This window comes from Neoarius graeffei, chromosome 1, assembly GCF_027579695.1.
Source record: "Neoarius graeffei isolate fNeoGra1 chromosome 1, fNeoGra1.pri, whole genome shotgun sequence".
Lineage (NCBI taxonomy): Eukaryota > Metazoa > Chordata > Actinopteri > Siluriformes > Ariidae > Neoarius > Neoarius graeffei.
Window position 1 is genome coordinate 127,093,707 of NC_083569.1, and position 21,335 is coordinate 127,115,041.

Here is a 21,335-nt window from a genome sequence, read left to right on the forward strand (position 1 = left end):
TGCGTGCCAGGCAGACTGATTCATAACAATATTTCCTTAATTAGGGATGTTTTTCACATTAGTAATATCTGTAGCCTTGATTTTGGTGTGGTCTCAATTGACCAAGAAAAAGCTTTTGATAGGGTGGAGCACAGTTATTTGTGGAATACTTTGTCAGCCTTTGGTTTCAGCCCAAATTTTATCTGTATGATTAAAGCATTATATTGTGACATTGAAAGTATACTCAAGGTTAATGGTGACTTGTGTGCTCCTTTTAAAGTATACAGAGGTGTCCGTCAAGGATGTCCACTGTCAGGTATGCTGTACAGTCTGGCTATTGAGCCACTCCTAGTAAGGTTGAGGAGGGATATTGCTGGGGTGAAAATCCCAAACTGTGAGGAGGTTTTTAAATTGTCAGCCTACGCTGATGATGTGGCAGTCCTTGTTAATGGCCAGAGAGATGTTGACACCCTTTTGAAAATTTGTGATGAGTTTAAAGCTGTTTCTTCAGCAAAAGTGAACTGGTCAAAAAGCTTAGCCTTGCTTGTTGGGAGATGGGTGAATGGTGAACCTTGTCTGCTTGATGGCTTATCCTGGAATAGGGGTGGGTTTAAATACCTTGGAGTTTTCTTAGGTGATGATGTGTACATCCAAAAGAATTTTGAAGGAGTGGTTGAAAAGGTTAAAGGTCATTTAGAAAAATGGAAATTTTTACTTAACATCACTTCCTACAGGGGGCGTGTTCTAATTATTAACAACCTGGTTGCATCCTCTCTCTGGCATCGTCTGGCTTGTGTGGACCCTCCATCAAACCTGCTGGCGAAGATTCAGTCAATACTGGTTGATTTTTTCTGGGACAATCTTCACTGGGTACCACAGAGCATTTTATACCTGCCCAAGGAGGAGGGTGGACATGGACTCGTTCACCTACAGAGCCGAACCGCTGCTTTTCGTCTGCAGTTTATACAGCGTCTTCTCACAGGATCAGTGAACTCAAGCTGGAAAGCTGCAGCCTGTTGTATTTTACAACGTTTTGAAGGGCTGGGGATGGATAGAACTTTGTTCTGGTTCAGTCCAAAGAGAATGAATCTCAATTTGTTTCCTGTTTTTTATAAGAATCTGTTTAAAGTCTGGTCCCTTTTTACTACACAATGCACACGACCAATAGGGTCATTATTCTGGCTACTTAATGAGCCTCTGATTTATGGCTCTGTTCTTGATGTAAGCCAAGAAATTTCCCTGGTACCTACATCTAAACTTATCAGCTCAGGAGTTACAACCCTTGGAGATTTAGTGGAGTTTGTTGGTCCTGATCTGACTGATAGCTGTACATTAGCCCATCACTTGGGTGTGAGGTCAATTCAGATAATAGATCGGTTACTAGGGAAATGGCGGTCTCTCTTAACTGGAGAGGAGATGCAAATGCTACGGGATTTTTTTTGGGGGGAAAGGGGTCCTGATTATCAGGACCTTTTTCCCAGGTTTACTTTGCTCCCAGATTTAGCAGGGTGTACAGGTTGTTATTTAGATACGGAGAGTTTGGTTTTTCTTACTGCAGCAGGTAAACAATTGTATAAACTGTGTGTTTTATCTCTCAATAAAAGGTTCCTAGACAAGAGGGTGGGTACACCCTGGCGTGAGGTCTTGCAGGTTGATTATAATGTCAAACCACAATGGCGAGCTCTGTACAAGTCACCATTAACCAAAAAAGCTGGGGATTTACAGTGGCGTATTCTACAGGGTGCAATAGCTGTGAATGCTTTTATCTCTGTTTTAGATCCAGGTGTGGATCAAGGGTGCCCTTTATGTTCTTCAAGGGAAACTGTATTCCATGCTTTTATGCACTGTCAGCGGTTGAGCCCTCTTTTTGCTATTTTGTTTACACTTTTTATTGAGCTAAATGAAAGCTTCTCTTTGGAGACGTTCATTTTTGGGTTCAAATACGTAAAAAAATATCGCTTTAAATGTCAACTCTTAAACTTCCTGCTTGGGCAAGCGAAGATGGCGATATATGTAACTCGTAAAAGTAAAGTTGAACAGGATTTAAATGTTGATATCTTAGTGGTGTTTTCTACTCTTGTAAGATGTCGTATTTTGATTGATTTTCATTTTTATAAATCTATGAAAAGCCTTGATGTATTTGAGGAAAGATGGTGTTGCAACAATGCGTTGTGTGCTGTTGAAAATGATAAGCTGCAGCTTGCACATTTCTTTAAAAAATAGACCTTTTTTTAAACTATTTTTACATGTTGAATACAGTGGAAAATTGATTTTGATGTATTTTTAAGATTGTAATAAAGAGCTTTTGAAAATTCAAAATTCTCTCTCTCTCTCTCTAATACATAGTGAGAGAGAGAGTGCAGTTTATCTACTAAATTCAAGAATTTACTAGATAAACTGCACACACAGTCTCTCTCTCTTTATCTATCTACCTATCTGTCTGTATGTCTGTCTTTCTGTCTGTATGTCTGTCTGTCTCTGTCTGTCTATCTGTCTCTCTCTGTCTATCTGTCTGTCTATCTATCTGTCTGTATGTCTGTCTTTTTGTCTGCCTGCCTCTCTCTGTCTATCTATCTGTCTCTCTATCCCTCTCTGTCTGTCTCTCTGTCTATCTGTCTGTATCATCATCATCATCATCATCATCATCATCATCATCATCAACTTTTATTCCAGACTCAAGGTCCAATTTCAAGAAGACACACAAGCACACATACCAATATAATAAAAAAAGATAATAATAATAATAATAAAATTAAAAAAAAAAATAACACATAACATAGACAAACAAAATGTCTGTCTTTTTGTCTGTCTGCCTCTCTCTGTCTATCTGTCTCCCTATCCCTCTCTGTCTGTATGTCTGTCTGTCTCTCTCTGTCTGTCTATCTGTCTATCTATTTGTCTCTCTGTCTATCTATCTGTCTGTCTGTCTATTTGTCTGTCTGTCTGTGTCTCTGTTTCCCTGTCTGTCTGTCTATTTGTCTGTCTGTCTGTGTCTCTGTTTCCCTGTCTGTCTGTCTATTTGTCTGTCTGTCTCTCTGTCTCTCTCTATTGAATGTAATACACTGAAAAATAAGACATGTCTAGGGTATTTACATGAAACACCAGGGTATTTAAATAATACTTCAGTGTCTTCTAGGAAGAAATGGGTTTACCGTACATGGAGGATGCAAGAAAACACACGTGCCTATTATAAAGACACCGGCGTCTATCAGTAGAAATAAGACATGTCTTCCAGGCATTGCTAAATACCCAAGACATGTCTTCTAAGTGTTAGGGGTATTTAAATAAGACATATCTAAGCCCTTTTTATTTACAGTGTAGCTAGACCACACACACACACACACACACACACACAGCTTTAAAGATTTAACCTTCCTCTAGTGTTCGGGTCGGCACCGACCTGTTTTTAGGTTTAGCATGCATAAAAGTACTACATAAATTTGTTTATTGCATCAAGACTTTTTGACTTTGTCAGGAACTTCTATTTAAACAAAATAAAATCCAAAAAAATAACTTTACTAAATTATAAAATGCTCTGGTGAAAATTGTGACCTTTGTGTTGTTAGGGTCAATTTCGACCCACTTAAAATATAAGATTATAAAACAATAATAAATGCCAAAACTGAAATCATAAACACACAATCAGCCAACAGCCTACAGCCAGCTCTTCCTCCAACCACTTGAGCTTCAGTCAGGGGCTTTTCTCTTTGCCTGCTTGACAGAACAAACAAAGACAGACATGTCCAGGCATGTAAGGCCAATTGAGTTTAGAGTTGGTGACTTGCAGAGTACACATCTCCAATTTACAGCATGCAACAATGAGAAGAGGACTGAATGTAAGCCAAGCTCTGGATCATATCTTTGCTGATAATGAGGCAGAGGACACAGAGCAGTATAGCGATGGAGATGAGCAGGTCTCTGAGGAGGAAGATGATGTGGCGTTTCAACCGGAAGACACAGACACATCTGATCAGTCTGATGAGGAGGTCACCGGTGCTGAAGCTGCTCCTGCTGAAACATTCAGATCCAAAAGTGGCAACATCTGTTGGAGCTCAGTACCTCCTGACGTACATGGCAGGACAGCTGCTGCAAATGTCATCAAAATGACCCCTGGGATCACAAGGTTCGCTGTGACGAGAGTAAGTGACATCAAGTCATGTTTTGATCTGTTTATGCCATTGTCACTAAAAAAAGTCATAATTGCTATGACAAACCTTGAAGGAAAAAAAGTCCATGGCAACATGTGGAATGACATTGATGAGAAATGCCTGGATGCCTACATTGGTGTTCTTCTCCTTGCTGGAGTGTACAGATCCAGCAATGAGGCCACTGATAGTCTCTGGGACGCATCGACAGGCAGGAATATTTAAAAAAAAAAAAAAGACTTGTTTTTTGCCCTTTTCTTGAAGTAAATATATATGGGTCGAAATTGACCTGAAACACCATAGATGTTACTATGAAAAGATTACCATGAAAAGATTGGTTTTAATATTTTTGTTGTGGCCCCCTGGGCCTTTCTTTTAACAGCATACCCCTCGTTTTCAAAAGATTTACATTATTCTCTTGCGGTTCATTTGACCACTTTTTTATATTGAAAACGAGGGGTATGCTGTTAAAAGAAAGGCCCAGGGGGCGACAACAAAAATATTAAAACCAATCTTTTCATGGATAAGGGAGCCTAACAAGGTAACCAAGAGGTAAGAAACAAATTGGATGATAAATAATTGTTTTTAGGGTATTTTATGGCTGATTTAAGACACGGGTCAAAACCGACCCATTAACATCAGAGATAGTAACAGAAAGCTAACACCAGAGCAAGGTTTTAAACACATTTTAAACAGTTTCTAATTTAATCTCTTTTTTAGACATGACTTTAATATTTATTTCTGCTGTTTGGAGACTTTTGAGATTTTCCCACTCTGTGTGTGTGTGTGTGTGTGTGTCAGTATAACATCATTTATACAACACATACAGATTTACATCATATCAAGTAATTTGATATTAGACACATCTACACGCAGGCGTGCCGCACGTGCCATGACATCACCCCAGGGAACTGTGTGTTCCGCTCCATTATGAACTGCCTTCAAGTGCGTCATGGATTCCTGCACTTTGAAAACACGTGACCTGTTTTATAGCCTCCTGGTGTGACTGAGACCCACAGTAACACTGACAGAAATCAGGATGAGAGTGAAACACTGTGGAATTACACTGTTATTACACTTATAGAGGACACTGGTCATGGGCTTTCGCTCAGTCACTCAGCTAGCATGCAAACCATAAGAGTTTCAGTGCTAGCATTTGATTTGCATTCAGCTGAAATGAACTAAACTTTTATTAGCGTAACAGTGTTCAGTGTGAGAAGTGTAGCATAAGCCTTGATTGAGGATGGGATTGGATCACGAGTTTAAAAAAAAACTTTCTATCTATCTATCTATCTATCTATCTATCTATCTATCTATCTATCTATCTATCTATCTATCTATCTATCTATCTATCTATCTATCTACAAGCTCATTCACAGGGCTCAAAGTAATTTAAGAATTCTTCTGGTAGAAAATGATTGTAAGCATATAACGTTTATGAATGAACGTTGGATTGAACTATTAGTGATGATCTATAATAATTTTTCTGATACATAGGTACACTTTATTGCTATATATGAATTCTGTAAAAATATTACATTTTATATCTTTTTAATTTGTGTATTTTACATTTTTAGAATTATTATTAGTTTATATGAAATTACTATTTAAATTTCATAACATGTTCTTTATATTATATGGACACATCCACACACAAAAAGCACACAAGTTAATCAAAAGAATTTGAATTTTGAACCGGTTCAACATTTTGACAACACTCGTCTAGTCAACAGGAAAACACTGGGAGTGACATCATCAGAGTGAAATATGTCACTCAGCTACACGATGGAGTTCATACGAAAAATGTTAGTTTTTCAACTTGAGAAGATAAACTTATATCTTCAATCCAAAGTGTGATTTTCTTTTTATTATATCGATGCATTCACAAACAAAAAGTCCCCAAATTTATTAAAACAATTCATCGATTTCCTCATGAGTGACATATATATTTGATATTACACCTTTTGTTTATTGCATAAAATTATAAGCATCGCAGATAGTGTGACCAGACGTCCCGGTTTGACCGGGACAGTCCCGATTTTGAGTAGCGTGTCCCCAGTCCCGACAAAGGTCCGTCGGGACGCTGAAATGTCCCGGTTTACACCAAACACTAACAAACTGTCCCGGTTACAGCGATCATATATAGCCAACGAGAGGTCAATAAAGCTTCTAGCAATTCAGCATCAATGTGCGTGTGTGCGCAGTCAACCTTACAATGTATCTATTTGTACAATGTTACAATATAGAGGCCGCGTTATAACGTTTTTTTCGCTAGTGGCTGTCAACTACTGCGCGACAATGCCGAACGGATGAGCGCTGGGTGGAGATGTTCGCGCACTTCAAGAGTCGGGAGATTCCTTACAGCAATGTCAGCCAGCTTTGCCAGTTTGCCATGTGCCTACCTGGCACCAATGCTCCAGCTGAGCGAATATTTTCACTCATGAGCAACACCTGGACTGATGAGAGGAATCACATGACTGTACCTACTCTCGAAGCCTTACTCATTACCCGGGCCAATTTCGACAATACTTGCTCGCAGTTTCCCAGCAGGCTCTCGGGCAATAAAGCGCTACTGGAGCAAATTCACTCATCATGTAAATATATGCAATAAAATGGCATCTTCTTTAGGGTGGCTGTGTTTCTGAAACATTTTTTGTTGTCTTTCATCTGTTTCATCTGTCTTTAATCTGTATCACAGATTGTCTTGACTTGTTTGATGCTGTTGTCAACTCAGGGTTCACGTTTTCAAAATAGTTAATAGCCGACACTGGTTAAGATTAAACAGAGGCATTTTGGGTAAAGGTTCGGAGGTGACAACGATTAGGCTCATGTGCTCATTCCTGTTACAATGCATAGCCTATTGTTTAAAAAAAAAAGTTCATCGCATAAAATATTGATGTTAATATAGAAGCAATGCATTTTCTTGGCATTTTCACAAAGGTGAAATAAATCAGTTGAAGTTTAGGCTATTGGCCTATTCCCCATCATCACATCTGTTGTCTGATTTTCTTACTTTAACTGAATTGTGATAGAAGTACATGTAGATAACAAGAAAATACTTGATTATTCTCTGAAATGTTGATAAAAGTGAGCTTCTACAAAATGATAAAAGCACCTGTCTGAGCCATGGTTTGAGCCAACACATGTTTACATCAAAACGCGTGTGCGTGCACGAGTATCACGGTCACACGCAAATCTGGTCACCCTACAGATAAACATTAAGCCATGTAGCCTATGTGTTGAAGATTACAGACTGTTTGATGTTGTATTCATGACATATGTGAGGTTATACCACACTGCTGTCCTGCAGAGTACTTGACATAGTAAAAGATGCTGATGTTAATTGCATGAGCATCATGTAAATAAGATACAATGCCTAAAAATGTCATAAAAGTAATACAAGATTGAAAAATCATTTTCAGGACATGAAATATGTTCATTAAGTCAGACTTTATTTGTACATTTTCGTGAAATTGAAATCCTTAATATTAACAATAACTCACAATACAATAGTCAAGTCGAGTTTATTTGTATAGTGCTTTTAACAATAAACATTGTCGCAAAGCAGCTTTACAGAATTTGAATGACTTAAAACACGAGCTAATTTTATCCCTAATCTATCCCCAATGATGAAGCCTGTGGCGACGGTGGCAAGGAAAAACTCCCTCAGACGACATGAGGAAGAAACCTCGAGAGGAACCAGACTCAAAATAGAAGTACATGTAGATGTACTTCTCGAGAGGAACCAGACTCAAAAGGGAACCCATCCTCATTTGGGCAACAACAGACAGCCTGACTATAACATTAACAGCTTTAACATAAAGTCAGTTTACAATACAATACAATACAGATGTATGGTACAGTACACGTAACATTTGTGGAAGGCGCATGGTCAGGGAGGCATATTACAAAATGAAAACAAATTATAATTATAAGAACAACTTTAACAGAGTAAATAAAGGTAAAAATGCACTGTTTTTAATTCAGATACTATTTTACATCCATTTAAAAAAATTCAACAATCGCAGTCACTCCAGACTTAATAATAATTAAGTTAATTATATATATTTTTTTTTCCTGATGGTGCTCACATCAGAATTTTTTTTCTTCATTCTTCACCTTAGGTAGTATCTCACTGGGCTGCGACAGCCTGCGACTAGTTGGAGACACAACAATTGCGATAAAATTTGCGAATTAGTGCCAATTTTCACTTGGAATCAAACTGAATTGATATTCGCATATTTTACCGCAATTGTTGTGTCTCCAACTAGTAGCAGGCTGTCGCAACCCAGCTTTCCCTCGGCAGGCAGGGAAGTAGAGGAAGGGTAGTATCTCACTGGGCTGCTACAGCTTGCGACAAATTGCGAAAGTCATTTGCAAGAGAGTTTCAAAAGTGCCTTGAAACATACGTGGGGCTTCTCAGTTTCCTCGCATGAATTGCAAAGTGTCACTCCTTCGTTGCTGAAATTTTGAACATGTTCAAAAAATTTGTGAGGCAAAATTTCTCTCAAAATAGCCGCAAATGCGTCACTGGTGTCGCAAAGCCGTCGCGAACCCTTCTCAAGTCAGTTTCCGTGAGGCTTCCTCTACTTCCCTGCCTGCCGAGGGAAAGCCAGGCTGCAACAGCCTACAACTAGTTGGAGACACAACAATTGCGGTAAAATATGCGAATATCAATTCAGTGTGATTCCAAGTGAAAATTGTCACTAATTCGCATATTTTATCGCAATTGCTGTGTCTCCAACTAGTCGCAGGCTGTCACAGCCCGGCTTTCCCTCGGCAGGCAGGGAAGTAGAGGAAGCCTCACGGAAACTGACTTGAGAAGCGTTCGCGACGGCTTTGCGACACCAGTGATGCATTTCAAGTCAAGTCAAGTCAACTTTATTGTCAAATATGCTATACATGCTCAACATACAGCACAGATGAAATTTCAGTCCTCTCTGACCCACAGTGCAAACAGGCAATGCAAAAAATAAAAATAGAATAATTAAAAAAAAAAACAATATAAACAGTATTAACACTCTAGATAAGAATTAGACATAGACTAAACACACACACACACACACACACACACACACACATACATATTGAAGCAAATAAACAGTCAAGGGCACTTGAGGTATAGCAAGTAAACATGAAATAAGCAGAATAAACAAACTAATAGCTGTTAAGATGAGGTAGTGCGGAATAGTGCAAATGAGCGAGGTAAAGTGAAATGTGCAGTCCTTGAGTTCAGTGTGTTAATGAACGTTGAGAGTATATATATATATATATATATATATATATATATATATATATATATATACTCTCAACGTTCATTAACACACTGAACTCAGGGACTGCACAAAAAAAATAGAATAATTGAAAAAACCAATATAAACAGTATTAACACTATATATATATATATATATATATATATATATATATATATATATATGTGTGACCTAGAAGAAGAAAAGAAAAAGAAGAAACCTTTATTCGTCACATGCACACTTCAAGCACAGCGAAATTCATCCTCTGCATTTAACCCATCTGAAGCAGTGAACACATGCACACACTCAGAGCAGTGGGCAGCCACACCAGAGCGCCTGGGGAGCAGTCAGGGGTTCGGTACCTCGCTCAAGGCCACCCCACGTCAACCTAACTGCATGTCTTTGGACTGTGGGGGAAACCGGAGCACCCGGAGGAAACCCACACAGACACGGGGAGAACATGCAAACTCCGCACAGAAAGGCCCTCACCGGCCACTGGGTTCGAACCCGGAACCTTCTTGCTGTGAGGCAACAGTGCTAACCACTACACCACCGTGCCGCCCATAGCCTATAGTAACTGATAGAACAATATCAACAATTCAAAAAGTCTTTAATTGTATACATTTCAAATGGTTTGTAATTAATTGAGATCCACTGTTTTTATCGTTTCAACTGCGCATCGTACCCTTGGCCAATTGAAAATGTTGTTCACGCACTTTTCTCTCCCATGAGAATTTTGAAAAGTTGGCAAGTATGGTTTTGTTATTTTATTTTTTTCTGCTAAATTTTCTGCTAGATTTTTCAGCTAAAAATCTGACTTAAGACTTCCCTTTCATTGTTATTATATTAAAATTCAACACAAGAGTATTATTTCAGATTTTTCACTCTGAGGTGAAAAATAAAGGTTTCTTCTTTTCTCTCATGCCTGATACATGAATCCCATAGCCTATAGTAACTGATAGAACAATATCAACAATTCAAAAACTCTTTAATTGTATAAATTTCAAATGGTTTGTAATTCATTGGGATCCACTGTTTTTATCGTTTCAACCGCGCATCAGACCCTCGTCCAACTGAAAATGTCGTTCACGCACTTTTCTCCCCCATGAGAATTTTGAAAAGTTGGCAAGTATGGTTCATTCATCTCATTATCTCTAGCCGCTTTATCCTTCTACAGGGTCGCAGGCAAGCTGGAGCCTATCCCAGCTGACTACGGGCGAAAGGCGGGGTACACCCTGGACAAGTCGCCAGGTCATCACAGGGCTGACACATAGACACAGACAACCATTCACACCTACGGTCAATTTAGAGTCACCAGTTAACCTAACCTGCATGTCTTTGGACTGTGGGGGAAACCGGAGCACCCGGAGGAAACCCACGCGGACACGGGGAGAACATGCACACTCCGCACAGAAAGGCCCTTGCCGGCCACGGGGCTCGAACCCGGACCTTCTTGCTGTGAGGCGACAGCGCTAACCACTACACCACCGTGCCGCCCTCAAGTACGGTTTTATTTTATTTTTTTCTGCTGTAGACAGATGGCCTTGTGCAAAATTACCCTTCTGGATGAGTGTGTAAAGAGACATACTTTCATATTAAAAAAAAAAGAAAGAAAGAAATTGGTCCAGAATATGCACTTTAAAGTTTAACAACTCCTAAACACCCACAATCCCAGCGCTCTTGAATGCACCGCTGTCACGGATTATGTGCGTCATTCTTATCCTGTACGTAATGACGTCACTCCCTTGCGTGCCCTCATGCTGAGGAGGAAAAGCCGGTAACCGGAGCAGCTCTGTGGAGGGAAACATCTCAGCAAAGGTCGGGACTATTTCAGTAATTTTTTACCTTTAATGCGGCAGATAACTTTATTTATAGACTGCTTAATTTTCCCTGAAAGAACTTTTTCGCCAAGTTGGTCCGTAAAATATATATATTTTTAAATTAGAAAGAGAAATCAGTCAGTCAGCTCTGTACTTCCGGTTAGCCATCATGCTAACAGTCTGACTGGATTAACCTTTAACTAGCCAGACTTTTATTTTAAATGATACACATGACTGGTTTAATTTCAGTAATCTAAATAAATAACAGAATCACCAGGATGGTGTTAGAGAGGTTTCAGCTTTTTGACCTTCATCAAAGATAATTAATTTCCTCAAAATAATTCCAGAAGATTAGTGATTAATTCTCCAGTTAGTAGTTGATTAATTCTCTCTAACAGCAGCTGTGAGATGATGAACAGTTGTGAGAGGAGTCTCCAGTGTCAGTGCTTTGTAACAGTCAGTTCTGTAATAAAGGTAAGAAGTGGTGATGGTTGCTGTGGTATTAAAGGAGTAAAACACTGGAGAACCTCAGGGTAGTAATTGTGTCTCTGCTTCATTACATCACACATACCTTCCTGTAAAACGCACCCACAGTGTTTTGTACTGACGCTGAACACTTCCTGGTGTCTGATGAAATGATGAATCAGATCAGATGTCGTTGTTTGTCACCTGGACACCAGGAAAGACGTGATTTTTTTTTTTTTTAAACACTTACACAATCCAGGAAGTTCTGCGCTTCACTTTGTTCCATGGTATCTGACTGTAGCGTAGGAGTATTTAACAGTGTTCATTCAATCTAAGACTTAATGTGTCTCCTTTCAGTTCCACCAAGATGTCCTTTGTATCTTATGATGAGTCCGAGGGATCCAAGTTCCTCAGGAAGGCCAAGGAGAACCCGTTCGTCCCCGTCGGTGAGATTACACTCGACTCTGGATGTGTTTTATTCAGTGTCACACAGCAGGGTGTTGAGAGTCAGTGATATACCACGATACTCCACTCACAGAAATATAAACATGTTAAAACTGGGTGTGGAACACAGCAGGAACTTCAAAACATTGCCTCCTGTGGTGGTGATGTTGAAGATGATGGACTGAAAGGGGTGATGATTGTGATGACATTGATGATGTGATGAGGATTACGATGATTATGACTGTAATAATGATGGTGAAGGTAATGATGGTGGTGATTTCAGCACTAATGGTGGTGGTGGTGGTGATGGTAATGACAGTATTGGTGATAGGGATGATGAACATGGGGATTACAGTGATGATGATGACGGTGATGACAGTGATGGTAATGACAGTATTGCTGATGATGACCATGATGATGGTGACAGTGATGGTAATGATGGTGATGTGATGACATGATGGTGATGGTAATGACAGTATTGGTGATGGTGATGACAGTGATCTTAATGACAGTATTGCTGATTATGACGGTGATGGTAATGACAGTGTTGGTGATGCTGACAAAGATGATGATTGTGATGGTCATGACAGTATTGGTGACTGTGATAACGACAAAGATGATGATTGTGATAGTAATGACAGTATTGGTGATGGTGACAGTGGTGATGGTGATGATGATTGTGATAGTAATGACATGTCTGTGAAGATTCTCAGTCATCCAGGTACATAGTAATCTGTGGTTGATAGAAGAGAGCAACTGGATTTGCTTGAAGATTCTTGAAGACGTTTCGCCTCTCATCCGAAAGGCTTCCTCAGTTCTGTCTGACTAATAGGGAGTATCCAGTATTTATCCTCTCATGGATCATCATAGAATCAGAATTCTGATGGCTGCATTGTAGGTGGCTGATAAAAGATGTCTTAGACACCCACCTCTGTTCAGTGATGGCCGTTCCAGGTTGACAAAAATGAACGATCCTCTCTGGCTGAAATGTCTACCAGTTTTCTGATACTCTGGTTGAAGATTCTTGAAAACGTTTCACCTTTCACCAGAGTTTTCTGATACTCTGGTTGGTAGAAGAGAGCAAGTCCAGTTGCTCTCTTCTACAAACCACAGATTACTATGTACCTGGATGACTGAGAATCTTCACAGATATGTTTCTACGCACTTTGGGATGAGTTCCCTTCGACTGGTGCGGGAGTATGAGAGGACTTCCAGAAAACTGGCAGACATCTTAGCCAGAGAGGATCGTTCATTTTTGTCAACCTGGAACGACCATCACTGAACAGAGGTGGGTGTCTAAGACATCTTTTATCAGCCACCTATAATGTAGCCATCAGAATTCTGATTCTATGATGATCCATGAGAGGATAAATACTGGATACTCCCTATTAGTCAGACAGAACTGAGGAAGCCTTTCGGATGAGAGGTGAAACGTCTTCAAGCAAGTCCAGTTGCTCTCTTCTACCAACCACAGATAGGAATGACAGTACTGGCGATGATGACAGTGATGATGATAATGACAACAGTGATGACATTAGTGTTGTTGTGTCCACAGGGATGGCTGGGTTCTTTGCCATTGTGGCCCACAGGCTGTATAAGATGAAGCACAGGGGCAGTATGAAGATGTCGGTGCACCTGATCCACATGCGTGTGGCAGCACAGGGCTTTGTGGTGGGAGCCATGACCTTAGGTACGGTTCTACACAAGAACCTGAACACACACATTAACACTGTCTGAAATAGGAACAATACACCACGTTCCTGATACAGTGCTCCAGAGACATTCAGATTGTCGTGGTGACATCACCGTCTGTCCATGTTAACGGTATGATCATAAGTATCGGTGTGTATCAGTCTGTGCTGTCGTTGCAGGTGTGGTGTACTCCATGTATAAGGAGTATGTTCTGAAGCCGGCTGAAGCCCAGCGAGCACTGGAACAGAAAGCGCACGAGAACAACTGATCACAGCAACAGCACCAAGACTGACTTTACTTTAATTCAGTTTTAGTTTTGCACCCTGGTGTCCTGAAGATAACTCACATTCTTATTCAGATGTCACTTGGTTATTTATCTTTAGAAAATATATAATTTATAGAGTTTATATTTTATAATACTTACATTTCCAGAACCACAGGCCAGGACACACAAGTTAAACATCAACAGGAGAGGTTACTGTTCTGTAAAGTACTGCACATGGATGTGGGGTGGGTCCAAGTTGCACAGTGGTGTGGATTTAATGATGATGGAGGTGTAGAGATGCTCCAGGTGAAGCCGAATGAGAACAGAAGAGTGAAATGTTTTATCTGAGTCTTCTCACCTGAAACGTGCCTCAATTTCTGAACAAAAACATTGCTGTGTGTTATGATATCATCATTGTGTGTGTGTGTTCCACTGGCTCTGCCTTAAGAAACCATCAGCATCCATCTGCAGTAACGTTCCTCTCAAGCCATAGCACTTTTAAAGAACCCAGCTCTCGAAAAGCAAAACATAAAAGCATCACTGCTAGTCCTGATTCAGCGTTCCTAAGTGTGTATGTGTGAGATTGAGATGAATATTTTTGCTCATTGTGTTTGTATATCCTGTTGGTTAATGAGAAACTACTTTTAAGGAACATTTGGAGAATAAAATACACCCTGTACACATCTTTGCTAATAAACTATGAATGGTTATGACGTGTGATACAGAACTGAGATGTGTTTCACGAGGCACGTGGCCTCGGACTAAAGTTCATTACCACCAGGAAGTACAGTACATCTTCAAAAGTTTAACTTGCAAATGTGGCGACATCCACAAGTGAAAAGACGCCCTGATCGTTCGGCGTTCTGCACCAAACAGGTGCAAATCGTATTCGTTTCCAACAAATGTCCACCAACGTTGTCTGACTGCTCATGACTCAGAATCACAGAGGTAAAGTGATGGTTCACAATCAGTAATAATAATAATAGCTGCCATGGACTCCAAATCATGGTTCTCACGTTCACATTCACCTGCTTACTGATCACAAATTCCTGGACTCTCTTACCCCCACAGGGTAAAGGGCTTTTATTTCTTTGTTATAACTTTTTAGAATAATATTTACATCAACAAACAAGACTGAAGTCCAATTCAACTGTCATTGGTCAAAAAGATAAGGAAATGTATTTTTTTTCCTGTGAAGATTCTAAAAACATCGGGACGTAAATAAAAATGCATGTTTTAATAAATCCAAAACACAATTAAACAAGAAAAACACTTCATTGAATGAAGAACCGAAAATGGACAACAGCAATAACAAAACATGAACATGTTAACGTTAACATTGCCTTGAGGTCAGATATGTTGACATTTCTTTATAAAATGATCAATATTACATGAGATCATCTGATTATCAGAGTCTACATATAAATGTTCCTGTTAGCTAAAGGAGCATGCTAGCACCATGATGGTTTTAAATAGTCTAGATTAGGTTTTGTTTCCCATAAACTGAAAAGACAAGAGTGATCTGATTGAATTACCGACTGAATTATAGCAGGTCAGTATTATGACTTGGTGTGGTCTCTGAGAGTTTGATGAAAGCTTTGTGGATTTGGTGGCTGTTTTTAGCTGTCTGCTTTGTTTGAATGAGCTGAGTTTAACTACCTGGTGAACTCGGTAACATTTCTACATTTCTTTTTAAGAACTAATAATATTGTAGACAGTTACAAAACGCATGCCAACCGTGAGGTAAATAAACCAAGCACACATAACCCTCACCTCAGAACAGAATAAATTTTGTTCACAGAAATTAAATAATTATCAAGAAATCACCCCAGTTCCATCCAATACAGGAAACTGACAAACTTTTTTTTTGCCAAAAATGTATTGTACCAACATATATAATTTTTTGCATTTGACAAACTATTCCTGAGTTGGGCGGCACGGTGGTGTACTGTTGCCTCACAGCAAGAAGGTCCTGGGTTCGAGCCCCGGGGCTGGCGAGGGCCTTTCTGTGTGGAGTTTGCATGTTCTCCCCGTGTCCGCGTGGGTTTCCTCCGGGTGCTCCGGTTTCCCCCACAGTCCAAAGACATGCAGGTTAGGTTAACTGGTGACTCTAAATTGACCGTAGGTGTGAATGTGAGTGTGAATGGTTGTCTGTGTCTATGTGTCAGCCCTGTGATGACCTGGCGACTTGTCCAGGGTGTATCCCGCCTTTCGCCCGTAGTCAGCTGGGATAGGCTCCAGCTTGCCTGCGACCCTGTAGAAGGATAAAGCGGCTAGAGATAATGAGATGAGATGAGATTCCTGAGTTGTATTGCATACAGAGAGTCTTAGAAACATGAATGAAGGTAAGACATGTCATTATTTAACACCCAGTTGGTTGCCAGATCCATCTCCAAAATCTACTGGAAATGCCCTCAGAGCTAAAAGCCCTACAATCGAGATCAACTAATGGACTGATGATGCATTCCTTAGTCTCAGTTTACTTGCTACTACACCTTTGTACCACTAGGGGTTCCTGTATATACACATCCACAGGCAGAAGCAAAACCTGATCAGAGGATAGAAAGTATATTTGCATTGTTTACACACACAGCCATGTGTATGTACAGTTAATAAATCAGGTCCCTCGTGCTTGAAAGAAAGATGAAGTTTTCCACCTTTTAACAGCTGGAGAGATTTTTCGCATTTTATTGGGGTTCTTCTTCTGATTGTTAGATGAGATATGTAAGTTAAAGGCTCTGCACTAAAGTCAGAAGAGTGTTTAAAGAACTGAGCATCTAAACCTTCTGGACCAGTAGACTTTCGAGGATTAAATTTCCTCAGTGCTTTAGGTTACTTCAGGCACTTTAAAGGGGATAAAATCCTATTTATGTGAAGACCATTTGAGCCAGCTGAGTTTGTCATTTTAAGTAATTTTGCTGTGAAAAAAATGCTTATTAAAACAATTTGGTATTTTAATTTTTTGTGTACTGTAGTGTTATTATCAATAACACGTGTAAATAAACCCAAATGAATTGCTATGTGATGATTTCCTAAATGTTGGAGGTTGTTGAAATTTTCATTTTTATTAAGTAAGTAAAAAATCAGCTTTAAAGTTTTTTGTGAAAGACATACATTTGTTTCTTTTTGAAGAAGAAAAAACCTTTATTCGTCACATGCACACTTCAAGCACAGTGAAATTCATCCTCTGCATTTAACCCATCTGAAGCAGTGAACACATGCAGAGCAGTGGGCAGCCACACTAGAGCGCCCGGGGAGCAGTCAGGGGTTCGGTACCTCGCTCAAGGGCACCTCAGCCCAGGGCCACCCCACGTCAACCTAACTGCATGTCTTTGGATTGTGGGGGATACCAGAGCACCCGGAGTTTCTTAATTATTTAAAATACTCTGAATGTATTTTTTTGAGCTTGAAGGAGAAGAGGAAGCCTTTATTTGTCACATTTTCCCAATGTCCCAAAAGACTCCATATGCTGGGTAAATTCATGCTTTTTATCAAACTTTTTTTTTTTTTGGAGGGGGGGCAGCCATGGCCTAATGGTAAGAGAAGCAGCTCTGGTTCCAAAAGGTTGCTGGTTTGATGTCCTGGACTACCAGGAATGGTTGAAGTGCCCTTGAGCAAGGCACCAAACCCCCAACCGCTCCCTGGGCTGCTCTGGGTATGTTGCTCTGGATAAGGCCACACCAATTTAATTAGTTGGTTCTTGGATTTTTTCAGGAAAAATATGACGCGAGCAGGCGAAATAAAAATAAAATAAAAAAATGCTCTGATGGTAAAATTAGCGGTGGAAATAGAGGGCTTTCATAATAGAGAAACAAAACAAAGACAATACATTATTGTTACACATTTCATATGGCTCTTTTAATAGCTTATCTTATTCCCACCCATATGCATTAAGGATAATTGAAAATAAAAGTCTGAAACAACAGTCTTGTGACTAATAGCATTAGAATGACAAAATCGCGCTGTTTCACCAGATATGCGGATGGTAGCCTGTGACTAAAACTCCGCGATAAATTTAACCGAGGTGAATATTCATCAACATGCCCTCTTGAATTTCGACACACCTGTCAAAGATTTTACACTTCTGTTCGCTGAATATCCTAACAATCACAAACACAGGCTTTGCAGGATTCCCCTCCACAGGCATGTTTCTTCCACAAGTCTTTATCTAAAGTGAAAGGGGCGATTTAATTGGTTTTCAATGTCACGTGACCTCAACCTGCAGTCTTCAATATTTTTTTTTTCATTTTGAATTTTCTTCAAGTGGCGATTCCGAGAACCAACTAATCGAATTGGTGTGGCCTAAGGTTCAATGCTTGCTTTGCTCACACAGATGGAGGGAAAAGTGCTGTTCATTCACTCCCCCACCCACACATTTTCCTGCTGGTCCAGGGAATCGAACAAGCAACCTTTTGGTCCCAAAGCTGCTTCTCTAACCTGCTAAATGACAGTAATGTAATGTAATGATTTGGGTATATATGTATTCACTTGTGTGTGTGTGTCCGTGTCCACTGCTTCAGACTGGTTAACTGCAGAGAACGAATTTCACTGTGCTCTAATATATACAGTGTCTTGCAAAAGTATTCATCCCCCTTGGTGTTTGTCCTGTTTTGTTGCATTACAAGCTGGAATTAAAATGGATTTTTGGAGGGTTAGCACCTTTTGATTTACACAACATGCCGACCACTTTAAAGGTGAAAATTATTGTTTTATTGTGACACAAACAATAATTAAGATGAAAAAAAAAAAGAAATCTGGAGTGTGCATAGGTATTCACCCCTTTTTGTATGAAACCCCTAAATAAGTGCTGGTCCAACCAATTCACTTCATAAGTCACATAATTAGTTGATTAAGAGCCACCTGTGTGCAATCAAAGTGTCACATGATCTGTCACATGATGCCTGTATAAATCAACCTGTTCTGGAAGGACCCTGACTCCGCAACACTACTAAGCAAGCAACATGAAAACCATGGAGCCTCGAAACAGGTCAGAGACAAAGTTGTGGAGAAGTATAGATCAGGGTTGGGTTATAAAAAATATCCCAAACTTTGAATATCCCACGGAGCTCCATTAAATCCATTATAGCAAAATGGAAAGAACATGGCACCACTACAAACCTGACAAGAGAAGGCCCCGCCCACCAAAACTCACAGACCGGGCAAGGAGGGCATTAATCAGAGATGCAACAGACCAAAGATAACACTGAAGGAGCTGCAAAGATCCACAGTGAAGATGGGAGTATTTGTCCATAGGAACACTTTAAGCCATACACTCCACAGAGTGGGCGGGGCTTTATGGAAGAGTGGTCAGAAAAAAAGTCACTGCTTAAGAAAACACGTTTGGAGTTTGCCCAACAGCATGTGGCAGACTCCTCACGAGGTATTTATCAGGTATTTATCCTCTCATGGATGAAAAGCAATCCTAAGGTGTCGTTGAGTCATCCTGTTTGTGTGGAAACCAACCAACACCAACAAGATGACTCAACAACACCTTAGGATTGCTTTTCATCCATGAGAGGATAAATACCTGATACTCCCTATTAGTCAGAGAGAACTGAAGAAGCCTTTCGGATGAGAGGTGAAACATCTTCAAGAATCTTCAAACAAATCCAGTTGCTCTCTTTTACCAGCCACAGTTTAGTGTTTCTTGTCTTCATTTAAATGGCTAAGCTTATTAATTAGAATGGAATGTTCTACTGCTGTTTTAAAGACATAATACTATTTTAAACTCAACAGTTTTAAAGTGTAAATGTTTTAGAACCCAAAGTGTAAACTGTTTTAAACCCAAATAATGTTTAAATAATTTCTCAGCAGGTTTAAAAGGAGTGTACCTGACGTGTATGTACAACCCCAATTCCAAAAAAGTTGGGACAGAGTACAAATTGTGAATAAAAACGGAATGCAATAATTTACAAATCTCAAAAACTGATTTTGTATTCACAATAGAACATAGACAACATATCAAATGTCGAAAGTGAGACATTTTGAAATCTCATGCCAAATATTTGCTCATTTGAAATTTCATGACAGCAACACATCTCAAAAAAGTTGGGACAGAGGCAATAAGAGGCTGGAAAAGTTAAAGGTACAAAAAAGGAACAGCTGGAGGGCCAAATTGCAACTCATTAGGTCAATTGGCAATAGGTCATTAACATGACTGGGTATAAAAAGAGCATCTTGGAGTGGCAACAGCCCTCAGAAGTAAAGATGGGAAGAGGATCACCAATCCCCCTAATTCTGCGCCGACAAATAGTGGAGCAATATCAGAAAGGAGTTCGACAGTGTAAAATTGCAAAGAGTTTGAACATATCATCATCTACAGTGCATAATATCATCAAAAGATTCAGAGAATCTGGAAGAATCTCTGTGCGTAAGGGTCAAGGCCGGAAAACCATACTGGGTGCCCGTGATCTTCGGGCCCTTATAGACGGCACTGCATCACATACAGGCATGCTTCTGTATTGGAAATCACAAAATGGGCTCAGGAATATTTCCAGAGAACATTATCTGTGAACACAATTCACCGTGCCATCCGCCGTTGCCAGCTAAAACTCTATAGTTCAAAGAAGAAGCCGTATCTAAACATGATCCAGAAGCGCAGACGTCTTCTCTGGGCCAAGGCTCATTTAAAATGGACTGTGGCAAAGTGGAAAACTGTTCTGTGGTCAGACGAATCAAAATTTGAAGTTCTTTATGGAAATCAGGGACGCCGTGTCATTCGGACTAAAGAGGAGAAGGACAACCCAAGCTGTTATCGGCGCTCAGTTCAGAAGCCTGCATCTCTGATGGTATGGGGTTGCATTAGTGCGTGTGGCATGGGCAGCTTACACATCTGGAAAGACACCATCAATGCTGAAAGGTATATCCAGGTTCTAGAGCAACATATGCTCCCATCCAGACGACGTCTCTTTCAGGGAAGACCTTGCATTTTCCAACATGACAATGCCAAACCACACACTGCATCAATTACAGTATCATGGCTGCGTAGAAGAAGGGTCCGGGTACTGAACTGGCCAGCCTGCAGTCCAGATCTTTCACCCATAGAAAACATTTGGCGCATCATAAAACGCAAGATATGACAAAAAAGACCTAAGACAGTTGAGCAACTAGAATCCTACATTAGACAAGAATGGCTTAACATTCCTATCCCTAAACTTGAGCAACTTGTCTCCTCAGTCCCCAGACGTTTACAGACTGTTGTAAAGAGAAAAGGGGATGTCTCACAGTGGTAAACATGGCCTTGTCCCAACTTTTTTGAGATGTGTTGTTGTCA

At 40.0% G+C, this 21,335-nt stretch overlaps 1 protein-coding gene across 1 annotated transcript; it reads left to right on the forward strand.

The window, feature by feature from the left end:
• The first annotated feature begins 11,114 nt into the window (after positions 1-11,114).
• On the forward strand, positions 11,115-14,772 carry higd1a (HIG1 hypoxia inducible domain family, member 1A). The gene is made up of 4 exons (XM_060926664.1): positions 11,115-11,194; positions 12,019-12,107; positions 13,661-13,795; positions 13,977-14,772. The coding sequence occupies exons 2-4, from the start codon at positions 12,029-12,031 to the stop codon at positions 14,063-14,065; spliced, it is 303 nt and encodes a 100-aa protein (XP_060782647.1). The 5' UTR covers positions 11,115-11,194; positions 12,019-12,028; the 3' UTR covers positions 14,066-14,772.
• The last annotated feature ends 6,563 nt before the right edge of the window (positions 14,773-21,335 follow it).